Here is a 13,458-nt window from a genome sequence, read left to right as displayed (position 1 = left end):
TCGCTGCCTGTTCCAGATGAGATGGGCCTCAGTGGAATTACTGGTTTGTGTATGTTCGGCAGGCCATACATTCCGGCTGGTCTTGGGTTGCTGGGAATGCTGTATATAAGTTTATATTCTTGTTCTGAGAAATTTAGATGTAGCGAGTTTGGCGTAGGAAATTTTGGTTAAGTGTTAAATTGTATTATCTGCGAGAAACTTTCCGCTGTCTCGAGGAAAAGGAGGATATTTTGGATACTTTTGTCTGGTCACAGACCGGACCGCGGGGGCGTTGATCCCCGAAACCCTCTCCAGGTATACTCCAGGTATGTTTCCAAGGAGAACTTCCACGGCTCTCGCTCTCACGAGCTGTATTGCACCCAGGGGTCCCTGTTGTCTCTGTCACAGTAACTCCTCTTCTCTATATTTCATGTTTCATCACCCACACAGCCTTTCCTAGCAGGGCCTTCAACTTTTCCAAAAATTATCAAAAGCTCAAACCTCCACCAGTCACCAATACTTCCTGCCATGTTTAACGTTCCCCTATCTCTGTGCCGTGCTCCTTGCCTCCTCCTGCATGGGTGATAGTTGAGGAAATCCATCCACCCTATATTCTGCCACTGCCTCCTCTGTTCCTACCCAGACTCCTCCATCCCAGGAGACTACTACCTTCTCCCAGTCTCCTACCATCTTGTCAGCTAGCAATGTACTTCCATCCTCCGCCCTAACCACCTTTCGCGTCACTACATGCCAATTATCCGACCACGGAAACTAAGACTATGCATATCGACTTTACTGAAGAAACAAAACCAGTTTAGGACGTTGACATAGTCCCAAACACACGAAGTAACCTCGCTGCAAGTCCCACCTTTGACACAGACATTCCTAATAATTGAAATTAACCTTCTTGCACTTCGATTTAAATTTCACTTTTACAATAATCTCCAGCCTCGACACACTTCTAACCCCTCATGCTTAACTTTCAAGCATTTCTACTGAAGCACATTCCTCCAGAAAATTAAGCACTAAACCCATGAGAATATTGTTGAATATTTTGTGGGATTTTTTAAAAATACGCGGTACGTAAAAAATTACGAAAATTGTGCTAAAATGTTTTTTTATTGTATATTTCAACTATTTAGAACATTTTGAAGCATTTTCTGAAATACATCGTTTTTTAACTAAACTACGTAATTTATAACATTAATTATATTATTGTTACATCTTTGTACACTTATATGCACACTACATACACAAATTCCAAAGATTCCTTACTTACATATCTGCATTACATTCATGAAAATATGTCCTACCTACGAAGACTTGGCTCGTTGATATATGGTGGTGGGTAGGAGTAGCCAGTGAGGTGAAGGAAGCCGTCATCCTCGTAGTACTTGAGGACCTTCTCCAAGTTAGGATGAACGTCAGTAACGTAGAGGAACACTTTACCAATGCCCTCCGCCCTCAGGATCTCCAACCACTCCACCATTCTCTTGGAGAAGTCTTCGTGGTAGTAGTAGAGAGCTGGGCCACACACAGCTGGTACCCACCCCTTCACTGCTCTGTGGAAGATAAACCTGGTTACACACAGCTGGCACCCACCCTTACACTGTTATGTGAGGAATTCACTGCGTCACTCACTACCGTCACTCGCCCCTTCACTGAAACAAGCAGGAAACGCAGGCAATTGAGTGTGACACCAGGGATAATAAAGAGTGAAGCAAGCACAAACATAAGTCAGTTTGTAAAGTCAGGGGATAAGGAGTGAAGCAAGCATGAATGGCAGGCAGTTGCGTGAAGCCAGGGGATAAAGAGTAAAGCAAGCATCAACGGTAGGCAGTTGCGTGAAGCCAGGGGATAAAGAGTGAAGCAAACATCAACAGGAGGCAGTTGTGTGACACCAGGGATAATAAAGAGTGAAGCAAACATCAACAGGAGGCAGTTGTGTGACACCAGGGATAATAAAGAGTGAAGCAAGCATCAACGGCAGGCAGTTGCGTGAAGCCAGGGGATAAGGAGTGAAGCAAGCATGAATGGCAGGCAGCTGTGTAAGGCCAGGGGATAATACAGTGAAACAAGCATGAACGGCAGGCAGTTTAGTTTGGGTAATTACGTGGCTGGATTGGCAGGTTTAAGTCCATTCAGGTAAGCAGAGTTCTCCCTCTCCTTGGCTCCCACCACCTGTTGGTGATACTCACTTTACTCATCACAGCTGATACCTCGCTCATCACAGCTGACAGTTCACTAATCACATCTGACACTTCGCTCACCCAGCTGACACTTTGCTCATCACAGCTGACTCTTTACTCAACACAGCTGACACTTTACTCATCACATCTGACACTTTACTCATCACAGCTGACTACTCATCACAGCTGTCAGGTTACTCATGTGAGCTGACATTACAGCTGATACTTATCAGAGATGGTCTTTTACTCATTATAGCTACCACTCAACACAGCCAGCACATCTATCATCACAACTTCCACTTTAACCATACATGACGATTTACTCATCAAATCTAGCATGTTACTCATCATAGTTGCCACCTCATTCATCACAACTAACGCTTCACTCATCACAACTAACAATTCACTCATCATAACTAGCACGTCACTCATCATTACTAACACTTTACTAATCACTACTAGAACCTCACTCATCACAACTAACACTTTACTCATCACTACTAGAGCATCACTCGCAAGAACATAAGAAAGAAGGAACACTGCAGCAGGCCTACTGGCCCTTGCGAGGCAGGTCCAATTCTCCCACCGGCTTAAGCTAATGCCTTAACCTAGTCAAGTCAGTCACATTCACTTCAGGGAGGAGCAAGGCATCTGACCTAGTAGCACAAGCTAGTCAGATCTAACTCACACACACCCACACCTACACCCACTCATGTATTTATCCAACCTATTTTTAAAACTACACAACGTCTTAGCTTCTATGACGGTACTCGGGAGTTTGTTCCACAATCCACAACTATTACCAAACCAGTGCTTTCCTATATCCTTCCTGAATCTGAATTTTTCAAACCTAAAGTCATTGCTGCAAGTCCTGTCTATGCTAGATATTTTTAGCACCCTATTTACATCCCCATATTAATTCTTGTCTTCCACTTATACACCTCAATCATATCCTCCCTAATTCTACGCCTTTCTAGAGAGTACAGATTCAGGGCCCTCAGTCTGTCCTCATAGGGAAAATTTCTGATACATGAGATCAACTTTGTCATCCTCCTTTGTACGTTTTCTAGTGCATTTATATCCATTCTATAATACGGTGACCTGCAGCATAATCTAAATGAGGCCCAACCAAAGATAGTTGAACAACCTGAGGACTTCTATTATTTATACTTCTTGCTATGAAAGCAAGGATTCTGTTAGCTTTATTGCGAACACTTATGCACTGTTGTCTTGGTTTCAGAGTACTGCTAACCAGAACTCCTAAATCCTTTTCGCAGTCTACATTATTTAGTTTTTATATGACATGGTTATTTTCCTGTCCAACATTTAGAACTTTGCATTTGTCTATATTAAACTACATCTGCCACTTCTCCGACCATTACACCAGTCTATTCAAATCATCCTGGAGTACTCTAATGTCCTCATAAGAATGAATTGGACTGCCTGTTTTGGTGTTATTAGCAAATTAGCTTATGTCGCTATTTATTCCATCTAAGTCGTTTATGTAAATTGTGAACAACAAGGGGCCCAACACTGACCCCTGTGGAACACCGGTTGTGACATGCCCCCATTCTGATTTCTCCCCATTTATGCCAACTCTCTGCTGCCTGTTTGTCAACCATGCCTCTACCCAGGAAATAATTTCTCCTATTCCGGGTGCTTTAAGTTTCCTCAATAGCCTCTGATGTGGAACTCTGTCGAAAGTCTTACTGAAGTCCATATACACAATATAATATTCAATACCATGACCTACCTACTAAAATACCTTAGCGAAGAAAGTTGGTAAATTCGTAAGACAGGAACGCCCCTTTGTAAAACCGAGCTGAGATTCATTAATCAATTTATGCCTTTCAAGATAGCTACGAATTGCTTCGGCAGTTATCGAGTCCATAAATTTTCCAACTATGGAGCTAAAGCTTATTGGTCTATAGTTTGAAGCTAAGGACCTGTCACCTGCCTTGTAAATAGGTATTACATTTGCCATTGTCTGGTACAATGCCAGTTTGTAGTTACATATTGAAAAGATTAGCCAAAGGTATGCTAAGTTCCTCTTTACATTCCTTTAAAACCCTTGAAAACAGTTCATCAGTGCCTGAGGATTTGTTAGGTTTTAATTTCTTTATTTGTCTGAGGACCATGTCACTAGTTACCCTAATCGTGCATAGTTTATTATCGTCCTGTTCTACATAATTTAGTATTTCTGGAATTTCTCTAGTATTTTCCTGAGTAAAAGCCTAGAGGAAGTAAGTATTGAAAAGTTCACACATTTCCTTATCACTGTCAGTGATCTGACCTGAGTTACTCTTAAGTGAGTCTATCTTGTTTCTAATCTTACGTCTGTATACCTGAAAGAACCCTTTTGGATTAGTCTTCAAATCCTTTGAGACTTTAGCCTCATAATCCCTTTTTGCTTTTCTTATTCCTTTTTTTTTTTATATCTTTAACTGAATATATTGATTTCTTAACTGCCCATCCTCTCTTTTGATACGCCTATATATGCCTCTCTTTTGACCAGTGAGATATTTTAATCTATTGTTTATCCATTTGGGATTATTTTTGTTAGATCTAATTTCCCAACACCAGCTACCTGACCCATAGTCAGGTCATCCCAATTTAGCCCACCCAGGTAATTTCTCAGTCCCATGAAGTCAGCTAAGTGGAAATTTGGGACAGATTTGATTGCAGATATCAGGGTAATTCTATGATATATTGAAACTAAATGATTTGTGATCGCTTTCCCCAAGCTCATCATTAACCTCCAGATTATTAACTAGTGATTCTTTGTTGGCAAGAACCAAGTCAAGCAACTTGTTTCCTCTAGTTGGTTCTGTCACAAACTGTTTTAGGAAGCAATTCTGAACCGTATCAAGTCACTAGACTCAAGATTTCCTGTCACATTCTTCTAATCTATTTGTCTAAAGTTAAAATCTCCCAGTAACACAACATTTTCATATCTAGACGCCTTATGAATTTCGTCCCATAGCAGCCTACCTCACTCCCTATCAAGGTTTGGGTACCTATAAACAATACCCAAAATTAATTTTTCACGACCTTCGAGAAACTGTAGCCAAACAGATTCTGTGTCCGATGTTTCTAATCTTATATCTTGTCTAATACAACAATTTAAATCATCTCTGACATACATCGCTAGTCCACCACCCTTCCTGTTGACCCTATTAGTGTGGAATAGTTTATAACCCTGTATGATGCATTCAGAAGGCATTTCTCTATCTTTCAAGTTGAACCAGGTTTCATTTATAGCAATATCTATATTACCTGCACTTGCAAGTAATCTTAGCTCATCTGTCTCATTTCTTAGCCTCCTACTATTTGTATAGTAAACCTTAAGGGAGCTAGTCACTCATTGCCCTCTTACTATCTCTTTGTTGAGCAGTTACTTTGCCTTTCCTAGCAATTTTATTTTGAATATTGTCTTTTAAACATAACCCTGGGTATCCTGGTAATATCTGCTGTTTTCAACCCTAGTACTGCAGCCTGATTGTTTCCCATTAACACCCTTACCTCTATAATTTATTAGTTTAAATTCCTAGACAAGTCATCAATGACCCCCTCAATCGAATTAGCTAATGCAACCACTCCAGCCCCAGAGAGATGAACCCCATCCCTTGCATACATATGTTTGCTATAGAATTTGTCCTAGTTATCAATGAATGGGATTGCAAGTTCCTTGCAGTACTTGTATAGCCAGCAATTTATACCAATTGCTCTAGACATCCATTCATTGCCCACTCCCCTTCTAGGCAAGATCCTTCCTATGATTGGGATCCCTCTTAGACCTGACTACTTCTATGGCTGACCTGTATTTATCCAGCAGCTCCTGTCTCCTGCCCTTCCCAATGTCATTTCCACCAGCAGTTATTACCGGGATACCTCAGGGATATGTTTAAACGACAATATTCAAAATAAGGTTGCTAGTAATGGCAAATCAATTGATCAACAAACAGAGAGAGATAGTAGAGGGCAACGAGTGACTAGCTCCCTTAAGTAGTAGGAGTCTAAGAAATAAGACAGATGAGCTAAGATTACTTGCAAGTGTAGGTAATATAGATATTATTGGTATAACAGAGACCTGGTTCAACCTGAAAGATAGAGAAATGCCTTCTGAATGCAACATACAGGGCTATAAACTATTCCACACTGATAGGGTCAACAGGAAGGGTGGTGGTGTGGCGATGTATGTCAGAGAAAATTTAAATTCTTGTGTTAGACATGATATAAGATTAGAAACATCGCACACAGAATCTGTTTGGCTACAGTTTCTCGAGGGACGTGACAAATTAATTTTGGGTGTGATTTATAGGCCCCCAAACCTTGATAGGGAGTGCAGTAAGCTGTTATGGGACGAAATTCATAAGGCATCTAGATATGAAAATGTCGTGATAATGGGAGATTTTAACTTTAGACAAATTGATTGGAACAATATGACAGGAAATCTTGACTCTAGTTACTTTCTTGATACGGTTCAGGATTGCTTTTTAGAACAGGTTGTGACAGAACCAACAAGAGGAAACAATCTGCTTGACTTGGTTCTTGCCAACAAAGATTCACTAATTAATAATCTTGAGGTTAATGATGAGCTTGGGGAAAGTGATCACAAATCACTTAGTTTCAATGTATCATGGAATTACCCAGATAACTGCAATCAAATCTCTGTCCCAGATTTTCACTTGGCCGACTTCATGGGACTGAAAAATTACTTGGGTAGGCTAAATTGGGATGTCCTGACTATGGGCCAGGTAGGTGATCTTGGTTGTCAATATGACGTTTTTCAGAGCATAGTTCTAGCTGCCCAGACAACTTTTGTTCCGAGTAAGGAAATAAGATCTAACAAAAATGATCCCAAATGGATGAACAATAGATTAAAACATCTCATTGGTCAAAAGAGAGGCATATATAGGCGTATCAAAAGAGGGGATGGGCAGTTAAGAAATCAATATATTCAATTAAAGAGAGAAATAAAGAAAGGAATAAGAAAAGCAAAAAGGGATTATGAGGCTAAGGTCGCAAGGGATTCAAAGACTAACCCAAAAGGGTTCTTTCAGGTATACAGAAATAAGATTAGGGACAAGATTGGCCCACTTAAGAGTAACTCTGGTCAGATCACTGACAGTGATAAGGATGTGTGTGAAATTCTCAATACCAACTTCCTCTCAGTTTTCACCCAGGAAAATACTAGCAATATTCCTGAAATAATAGATTATGTAAAACAGGATGATAAACTATGTACGATTGCGGTAACTAGTGACATGGTCCTCAGACAAATAGAGAAACTAAAACCTAACAAATCCCCAGGCCCTGTTGAACTGTTTGCAAGGCTGTTAAAGGAATGTAAAGAGGAACTTAGCATACCTTTGGCTAATCTTTTTAACATATCACTATAAACTGGCATAGTGCCTGATAAATGGAAAATGGCAAATGTAATACCTATTTACAAGGCAGGTGACAGGTCCTTGGTTTCGAATTATAGATCAATAAGCCTTACCTCCATAGTGGGAAAATTTATGGAATCAATAATTGCCGAAGCAATTCGGAGCCATCTTGACAGGCACAGATTGATTAATGAATCTCAACACGGTTTTACAAAGGGGCGGTCCTGTCTTACGAATTTACTAACTTTTTTTCACTAAGGTGTTTGAGGAGGTAGATCATGGTAATGAATATGATATTGTGTATATGGACTTCAGTAAGGCTTTCGATAGAGTTCCACACGAGAGGCTATTGAGGAAACTTAAGGCACATGGAACAGGAGGAGAAGTTTTTTCTTGGGTAGAGGCATGGCTGACAAATACAGCAGAGAGTTTGCATAAATGGGGAGAAATCAGAACGGTGGCACGTCACAAGCGGTGTTCCTCAGGGGTCAGTGTTGGGCCCGTTGTTGTTCACAATTTACATAAACGACATAGATGAGGGAATAAATAGCGACATAAGCAAATTTGCTGATGATACTAAAATAGGCCGTCCAATTCATTCTAATGAGGGCACTAGAGCACTCCAGGATGATTTGAATAGACTGATGCAATGGTCGGAAAAGTGGCAGATGCAGTTTAATAATGACAAAAGCAAAGTTCTAAATGTTGGACAGTTAAATAACCATGCCACATATAAACTAAATAATGTAGATCTTAATACTTCTGATTGCGAAAAGGATTTAGGAATTCTGGTTAGCAGTAATCTAAAACCAAGACAAGAGTGCATTAGTGTTTGCAATAAAGCTAACAGAATTCTTGGCTTCATATCTAGAAGTATAAATAATAGAAGTCCTCATGTTGTTCTTTAACTCTGTATATCCTTGGTTAGGCCTCACTTAGACTATGCTGCTCAGTTCTGGTCACCGTATTACGGAATGGATATAAATGCTCTGGAAAACGTACAGAGGAGGATGACAAAGATGGTCCCATGTATCAGAAATCTTCCCTATGAGGATAGACTGAGGGCCCTGAATCTGCACTCTCTCGAAAGGCGTAGAATTAGGGAAGATATGATCGAGGTGTATAAATGGAAAACAGGAATAAATAAAGGGGATGTAAATAGCATGCTGAAAATTTCCAGACAAGACAGGACTCGCAGCAATTCAAACTTTATTCTCTATAAGTATTACAATGCTGAGTTTACAGAATTTGGTTATTGTGTGGTTTACATGTAGTAAAATAATAATTACAGAGTGTACCACTAGAACGCCTAGCATGGCTAGGCATTTCGGGCAGACTTATATTAAATCATAGGTTTAAAATGTTACAGAATTATGAGATAAGTTGGTATTATGGCTAAGTGACTAAATACTAGTTGTGAGTTTAGCAATGTGAATGCTTTTGTTTTGGCACTATACGTAGTTTCAGTATTGGAGTATCACAGGCCAACTTTTGACTAGTTAAGATTCATTATTTTGAGATTGAGAGTGATATTTCTGTTTATGGTCAAATGGGTGAGTGAGTGTAAGTGTGAACCACCAGGTGGTATTCGTATTATTAGTTGACAGGGTGTATCAGGGAGATAAGATGTTTTCTAATGGTAGTTTTGAAGGTGATGAATGTGTCTGCAGTTTTGGAATTTTCAGGTAGGGTGTTCCAGATTTTAGGGCCTTTGACATACATTGAATTTTTGTAAAGGTTTAGTCGGACACGGGGAATGTCATAGAGATGTTTGTGTCTGGTGTTGTGCCTGTGGGTTCTGTCACAACTATCAAGAAAGCGTTTTAGGTCAAGGTTAATATTGGAATTTAAGGTCCTGTAGATGTAGATTGCACAGTAGTAAGTGTGGATGTACTGAACAGGGAGTAAGTTTAGATCTATGAAGAGTGGGGGGGGGGGTGTTGCCAGGGATGGGATTTAGTGATTATTCTTACTGCGGCTTTTTGTTGGGTTATTATTGGCTTTAGGTGTGTTGCTGCAGTTGAACCCCAAGCACAGATAGCATAGGTGAGGTATGGATATATAAGTGAGTGGTATAGTGTGAGAAGGGCAGTTTGCGGCACGTAGTATCGTATCTTGGAGAGGATCCCAACCGTTTTGGATACTTTTTTGGTTATGTGTTGGATATGGGTGCTGAAGTTCAGGTTGTTGTCGAGGTATAGGCCTAGGAATTTGCCCTCATTATGCCTGGTAATTAGAGTGTTGTCGATCTTAATGTTAATTTACGCATCTCCTGCTCTGCTACCAAACATAATGTAGTAGGTTTTGTCAACGTTAAGCGTAAGTTTATTGGCTGTCATCCAAGTCGATATTTTGATCAGCTCCTCATTAACAATGGTGTTGAGGGTTGCAAGATTAGGGTGAGAGATGACATAAGTCGTGTCGTCAGCAAAGAGAATAGGGTTCAGGTGTCGAGATACGTTTGGAAGATCATTGATGTATATGAGGAAGAGCAGGGGACCAAGGACACTTCCCTGCGGAACTCCAGTATCAAGTGGCTGTGTTGTTGATGCTGTGTCTTTAATGGTGACATACTGATACCTATTAGTAAGGTAAGATTTGAAATATGCAAGCGCATGGCCTCTTATACCACAATGGTCAAGTTTCTGGAGTAGGATGCCGTGGTCTACTGTGTCAAAAGCTTTTCTTAGGTCAATAAAAATTCCTAGTGGATATTCCTTATTTTCCAATGCTGTGTAAAGCAGATCTAGCATTTTTATAATTGCATCGTTAGTGCTTTTATTTTTCCTGAATCCAAATTGGCAGGGGTTGAGTATGTTTTGTGACGTTATAAATGAATATAGTCTCCTGTGCACGAGTTTCTCAAAGATTTTGGATAGCAATGGTAAGTTTGATATTGGCCTATAGTTGTTTAAATCTGTAGGGTAACCACCTTTATGTATTGGTGTAACCCTTGCCGTCTTGAGTAGTTTCGGGAAGGTGCTAGCTTCTAGTGACTTGTTAAAAAGCAATGAGATAGTATGCGAGAGGACATGGGCCACTCTCTTGTACAATAATGGTGGGACATGAGACAGATTCCCTGAGTTATTTTTAAGTGACTTTATAATCTCGGTGACTTCCGTGGGCTCAGTTGGAGCAAGATAGAAGGAATTTGGGAAATTCCCATCTAGGTAGTCTCCGGCATGGGCATTGGTACGTGGGATTTTATTGGCGAGATTAGAACCTATGGTTGAGAAGAAGTCGTTTATCTTGTTAGCTGTAGATGAATGGTTCAGAGAACCGACATGTTGATAAATTAGACACATGTGCAACTCTTGGGTATCTTTATTGAGGAAACGTTTCGCCACACAGTGGCTTCATCAGTCCATACAAAGGAGAATCTTGAAGAACAGGAGGAGAATGAGGTAATCAGTCCCTCAACCTTGAGTCGATGTGATCAGTCCATCAATTTTGTTAGCTGTGTCGGTGGGTTGCAGTGGTGTTTCATTAGGTTTAGTTAGGACAATATTCTTGTTTTTTTTCAGTTTGTGGGTCCCTAGAATCTGAGAGAGTGTTTTCCAGGTCTTTTTTATATCTCCTCTAGTGTCTGTGAATCTACTGGAGTAGTATAGTTGTTTGGCTTTCGTTATTACTTTGGTGAGGACTGATGAATAGTGTTTAAGAATATCTTTGTGTATTAAGCCCTGTCTATATTGCTTTTCATATTGGTTTTTCTTAGCAATGGATTTCAGAATGGTGCTGGTTAGCCATGGACAACCAAGTCGTTTGTTTGTGATCTGTTTCGTTTTTATAGTACAATGTTTGTTGTATAGTCTAAGTAGTTTGTTAAGAAAAATGTCTGTCCAGTCGTCAATACCATTGGCCTTGGAGAATTCTGTAGGCCAGAATTCTGTAGGCCAGAATTCTGTAGGTTTCAAGTTGGAAAAATTCAGATTCAGGAAGGATATAGGAAAGCACTGGTTTGGTAATAGAGTTGTGGATGAGTGGAACAAACTCCCGAGTACAGTTATTGAGGCTAAAATGTTGTGTAGTTTTAAAAATAGGTTAGATAAATATATGAGTGGGTGTAGGTGGGTGTGAGTTGGACCTGACTAGCTTGTGCTGCTGGGTCTGGTGCAGTGCTCCATCCTTGAGTGGAGGTGACCAGACTGGGTGGGTCATTGGGCTAATCCGTGGGGGTAGGTCATTGGTCTAATCCGGGGGGGGACATGGACCTGCTCTGCATGGGTCAGTAGGCCTGTTGCAGTGTTCCTTCTTTCTTATGTTTTTATAATGGGCTTGTTCCCATTATCTGACATATTATCCAACTTGCTGATTGTCCCCAACACCAGCTCCTGGGAGATAAACCCTCTGTGTGACCTTCCTATCTCTGTTACAAAAAGCACAGTCCATATATCTTACCTGAGAGTCTCCCACAATTAGAATATTCTTACCTTGATTAGCAGGGGAATCAGTTGTACTTTTAACCTCACTAACCACTGAAGTACACTCGTCCTGGAGAACAGAGAATCGATTTCCTACCTTCACATCTTCTCTATTAACCTTCCTTCTTGAATTGTGAACCACTTGCCACTTAAAAGCTGTTGCAACTCTAACTCACTGCTGGTATCCTTTTCCTCCTTACTAGCACCAACCATCTCACACTCCCAAACCCATCTAGGCGAAACTTCAGCCTTCTATTTTCCTCCTGAAGTAGAACCTCCTCCTTCAACACTTTAACCTAACATTCCAAGACACTACAGCAAGCCATGGTCGTGGTAACACCCCACGCTAATTCCCAGGCAGCCTTGGACAGTGACCTCACGTGACTAACACTCCGGCTAGAGGTGTACCACAATGACTGACGACATTAATTACTAATAATAGTAATAATATCTTTATTTCTACAAGTAAATGTACAAGATATATAGAAAGCCCATTGTTATGCAGAGCAAATTAAGTAAATTTTGTCCCAGGATGCGACCCACACCAGTCGATTAACACCCTGGTACCCATTTTACTGATCGGAAAATAGACAACTAGTGTAAGGAAACACGCTCAGTGTTTCTACTTTCACCGGGAATCGAACCCCAGACCCTCGCCTTGTGAAGCGAGAGCATATGTACAGTTCAGCATATTGTAGGAAACGTTTCGCCACAAGTGGCTGAAGAATCCTGAACTCACGGCTAAAAGTTTCGAAACCTATAATAAATGTCCTGAACTGTTCATGTGTCTTTTTCCACATTACCGTACTTATTGAATGTGCATTTTATGTATACCTGGAGAGGGTAGCGAGGGTCAGCGCCCCCGCGGCCCTGTCTATGACCAGGCTTTGCAGTGGATCAGGACTTGATCAACCAGGCTGTTAGTGGTGGCCGGACGTATACTGACGTACGAAACACAGCTGGCTGATGAGGTACTGACATTAGGTGTCTGTCCAGTAGTGCCTTCTTGAAGACAGCCAGGGATCTGTTGGTATTTCCCCTTATGTATGCTGGGAGGCAGTTGAACAGTCTTGGGCCCTGAACACTTATTGTGTTGTCTTTTAGTGTACTCGTGGTGCCCCTGTTTTTCATTGGGGGGATGTTGCATCGTCTACCGAGTCTTTTGCTTTCATAGGGAGTGATGTCGTGTGCAAATTTGGGACTAATCCCTTTAGGATTTTCCAAGTATATATTGCCAGGTATCTTTCTCGCCTGCATTCCAGGGAGTACAAATCAAGGAACTTCAACCTTTCCCAGTAATTTAGGTGCTTTATCATACTTATACGTGCCGTGGAAGTTGTCTGAATATTCTCCAGGTCTGCAATTTCGCCTGCCTGGAAAGGGGCTGCCGTATTCCAGCCTAGAGAGAAGCGATTCGAAGGGAATCATCATGGGCTTGGTATCTCTTAGTTTTGAAGGTTCTCATCATTCCTGTCA

At 40.8% G+C, this 13,458-nt stretch overlaps 1 protein-coding gene across 1 annotated transcript in view; it reads right to left on the bottom strand.

Annotated features, from left to right (window-relative positions):
- The window catches only part of LOC128685389 (uncharacterized), a 92,023-nt gene that overhangs the window by 38,773 nt on the left and 39,792 nt on the right, over positions 1–13,458 (bottom strand). Inside the window, exons 5-6 of the mRNA XM_070093104.1 lie at positions 2,093–2,160; positions 1,293–1,541 (exon numbers count right to left, since the gene is read on the bottom strand). Coding sequence (XP_069949205.1) covers positions 1,293–1,541; positions 2,093–2,160 — 317 coding nt within the window. The remainder of the gene's footprint in view (positions 1–1,292; positions 1,542–2,092; positions 2,161–13,458) is intronic.

This window comes from Cherax quadricarinatus, chromosome 41 (genome assembly GCF_038502225.1).
Source record: "Cherax quadricarinatus isolate ZL_2023a chromosome 41, ASM3850222v1, whole genome shotgun sequence".
NCBI lineage: Eukaryota > Metazoa > Arthropoda > Malacostraca > Decapoda > Parastacidae > Cherax > Cherax quadricarinatus.
The sequence above is the reverse complement of the archived record's forward strand: the minus strand, read 5'-3'. Positions and strand labels throughout refer to the sequence as shown.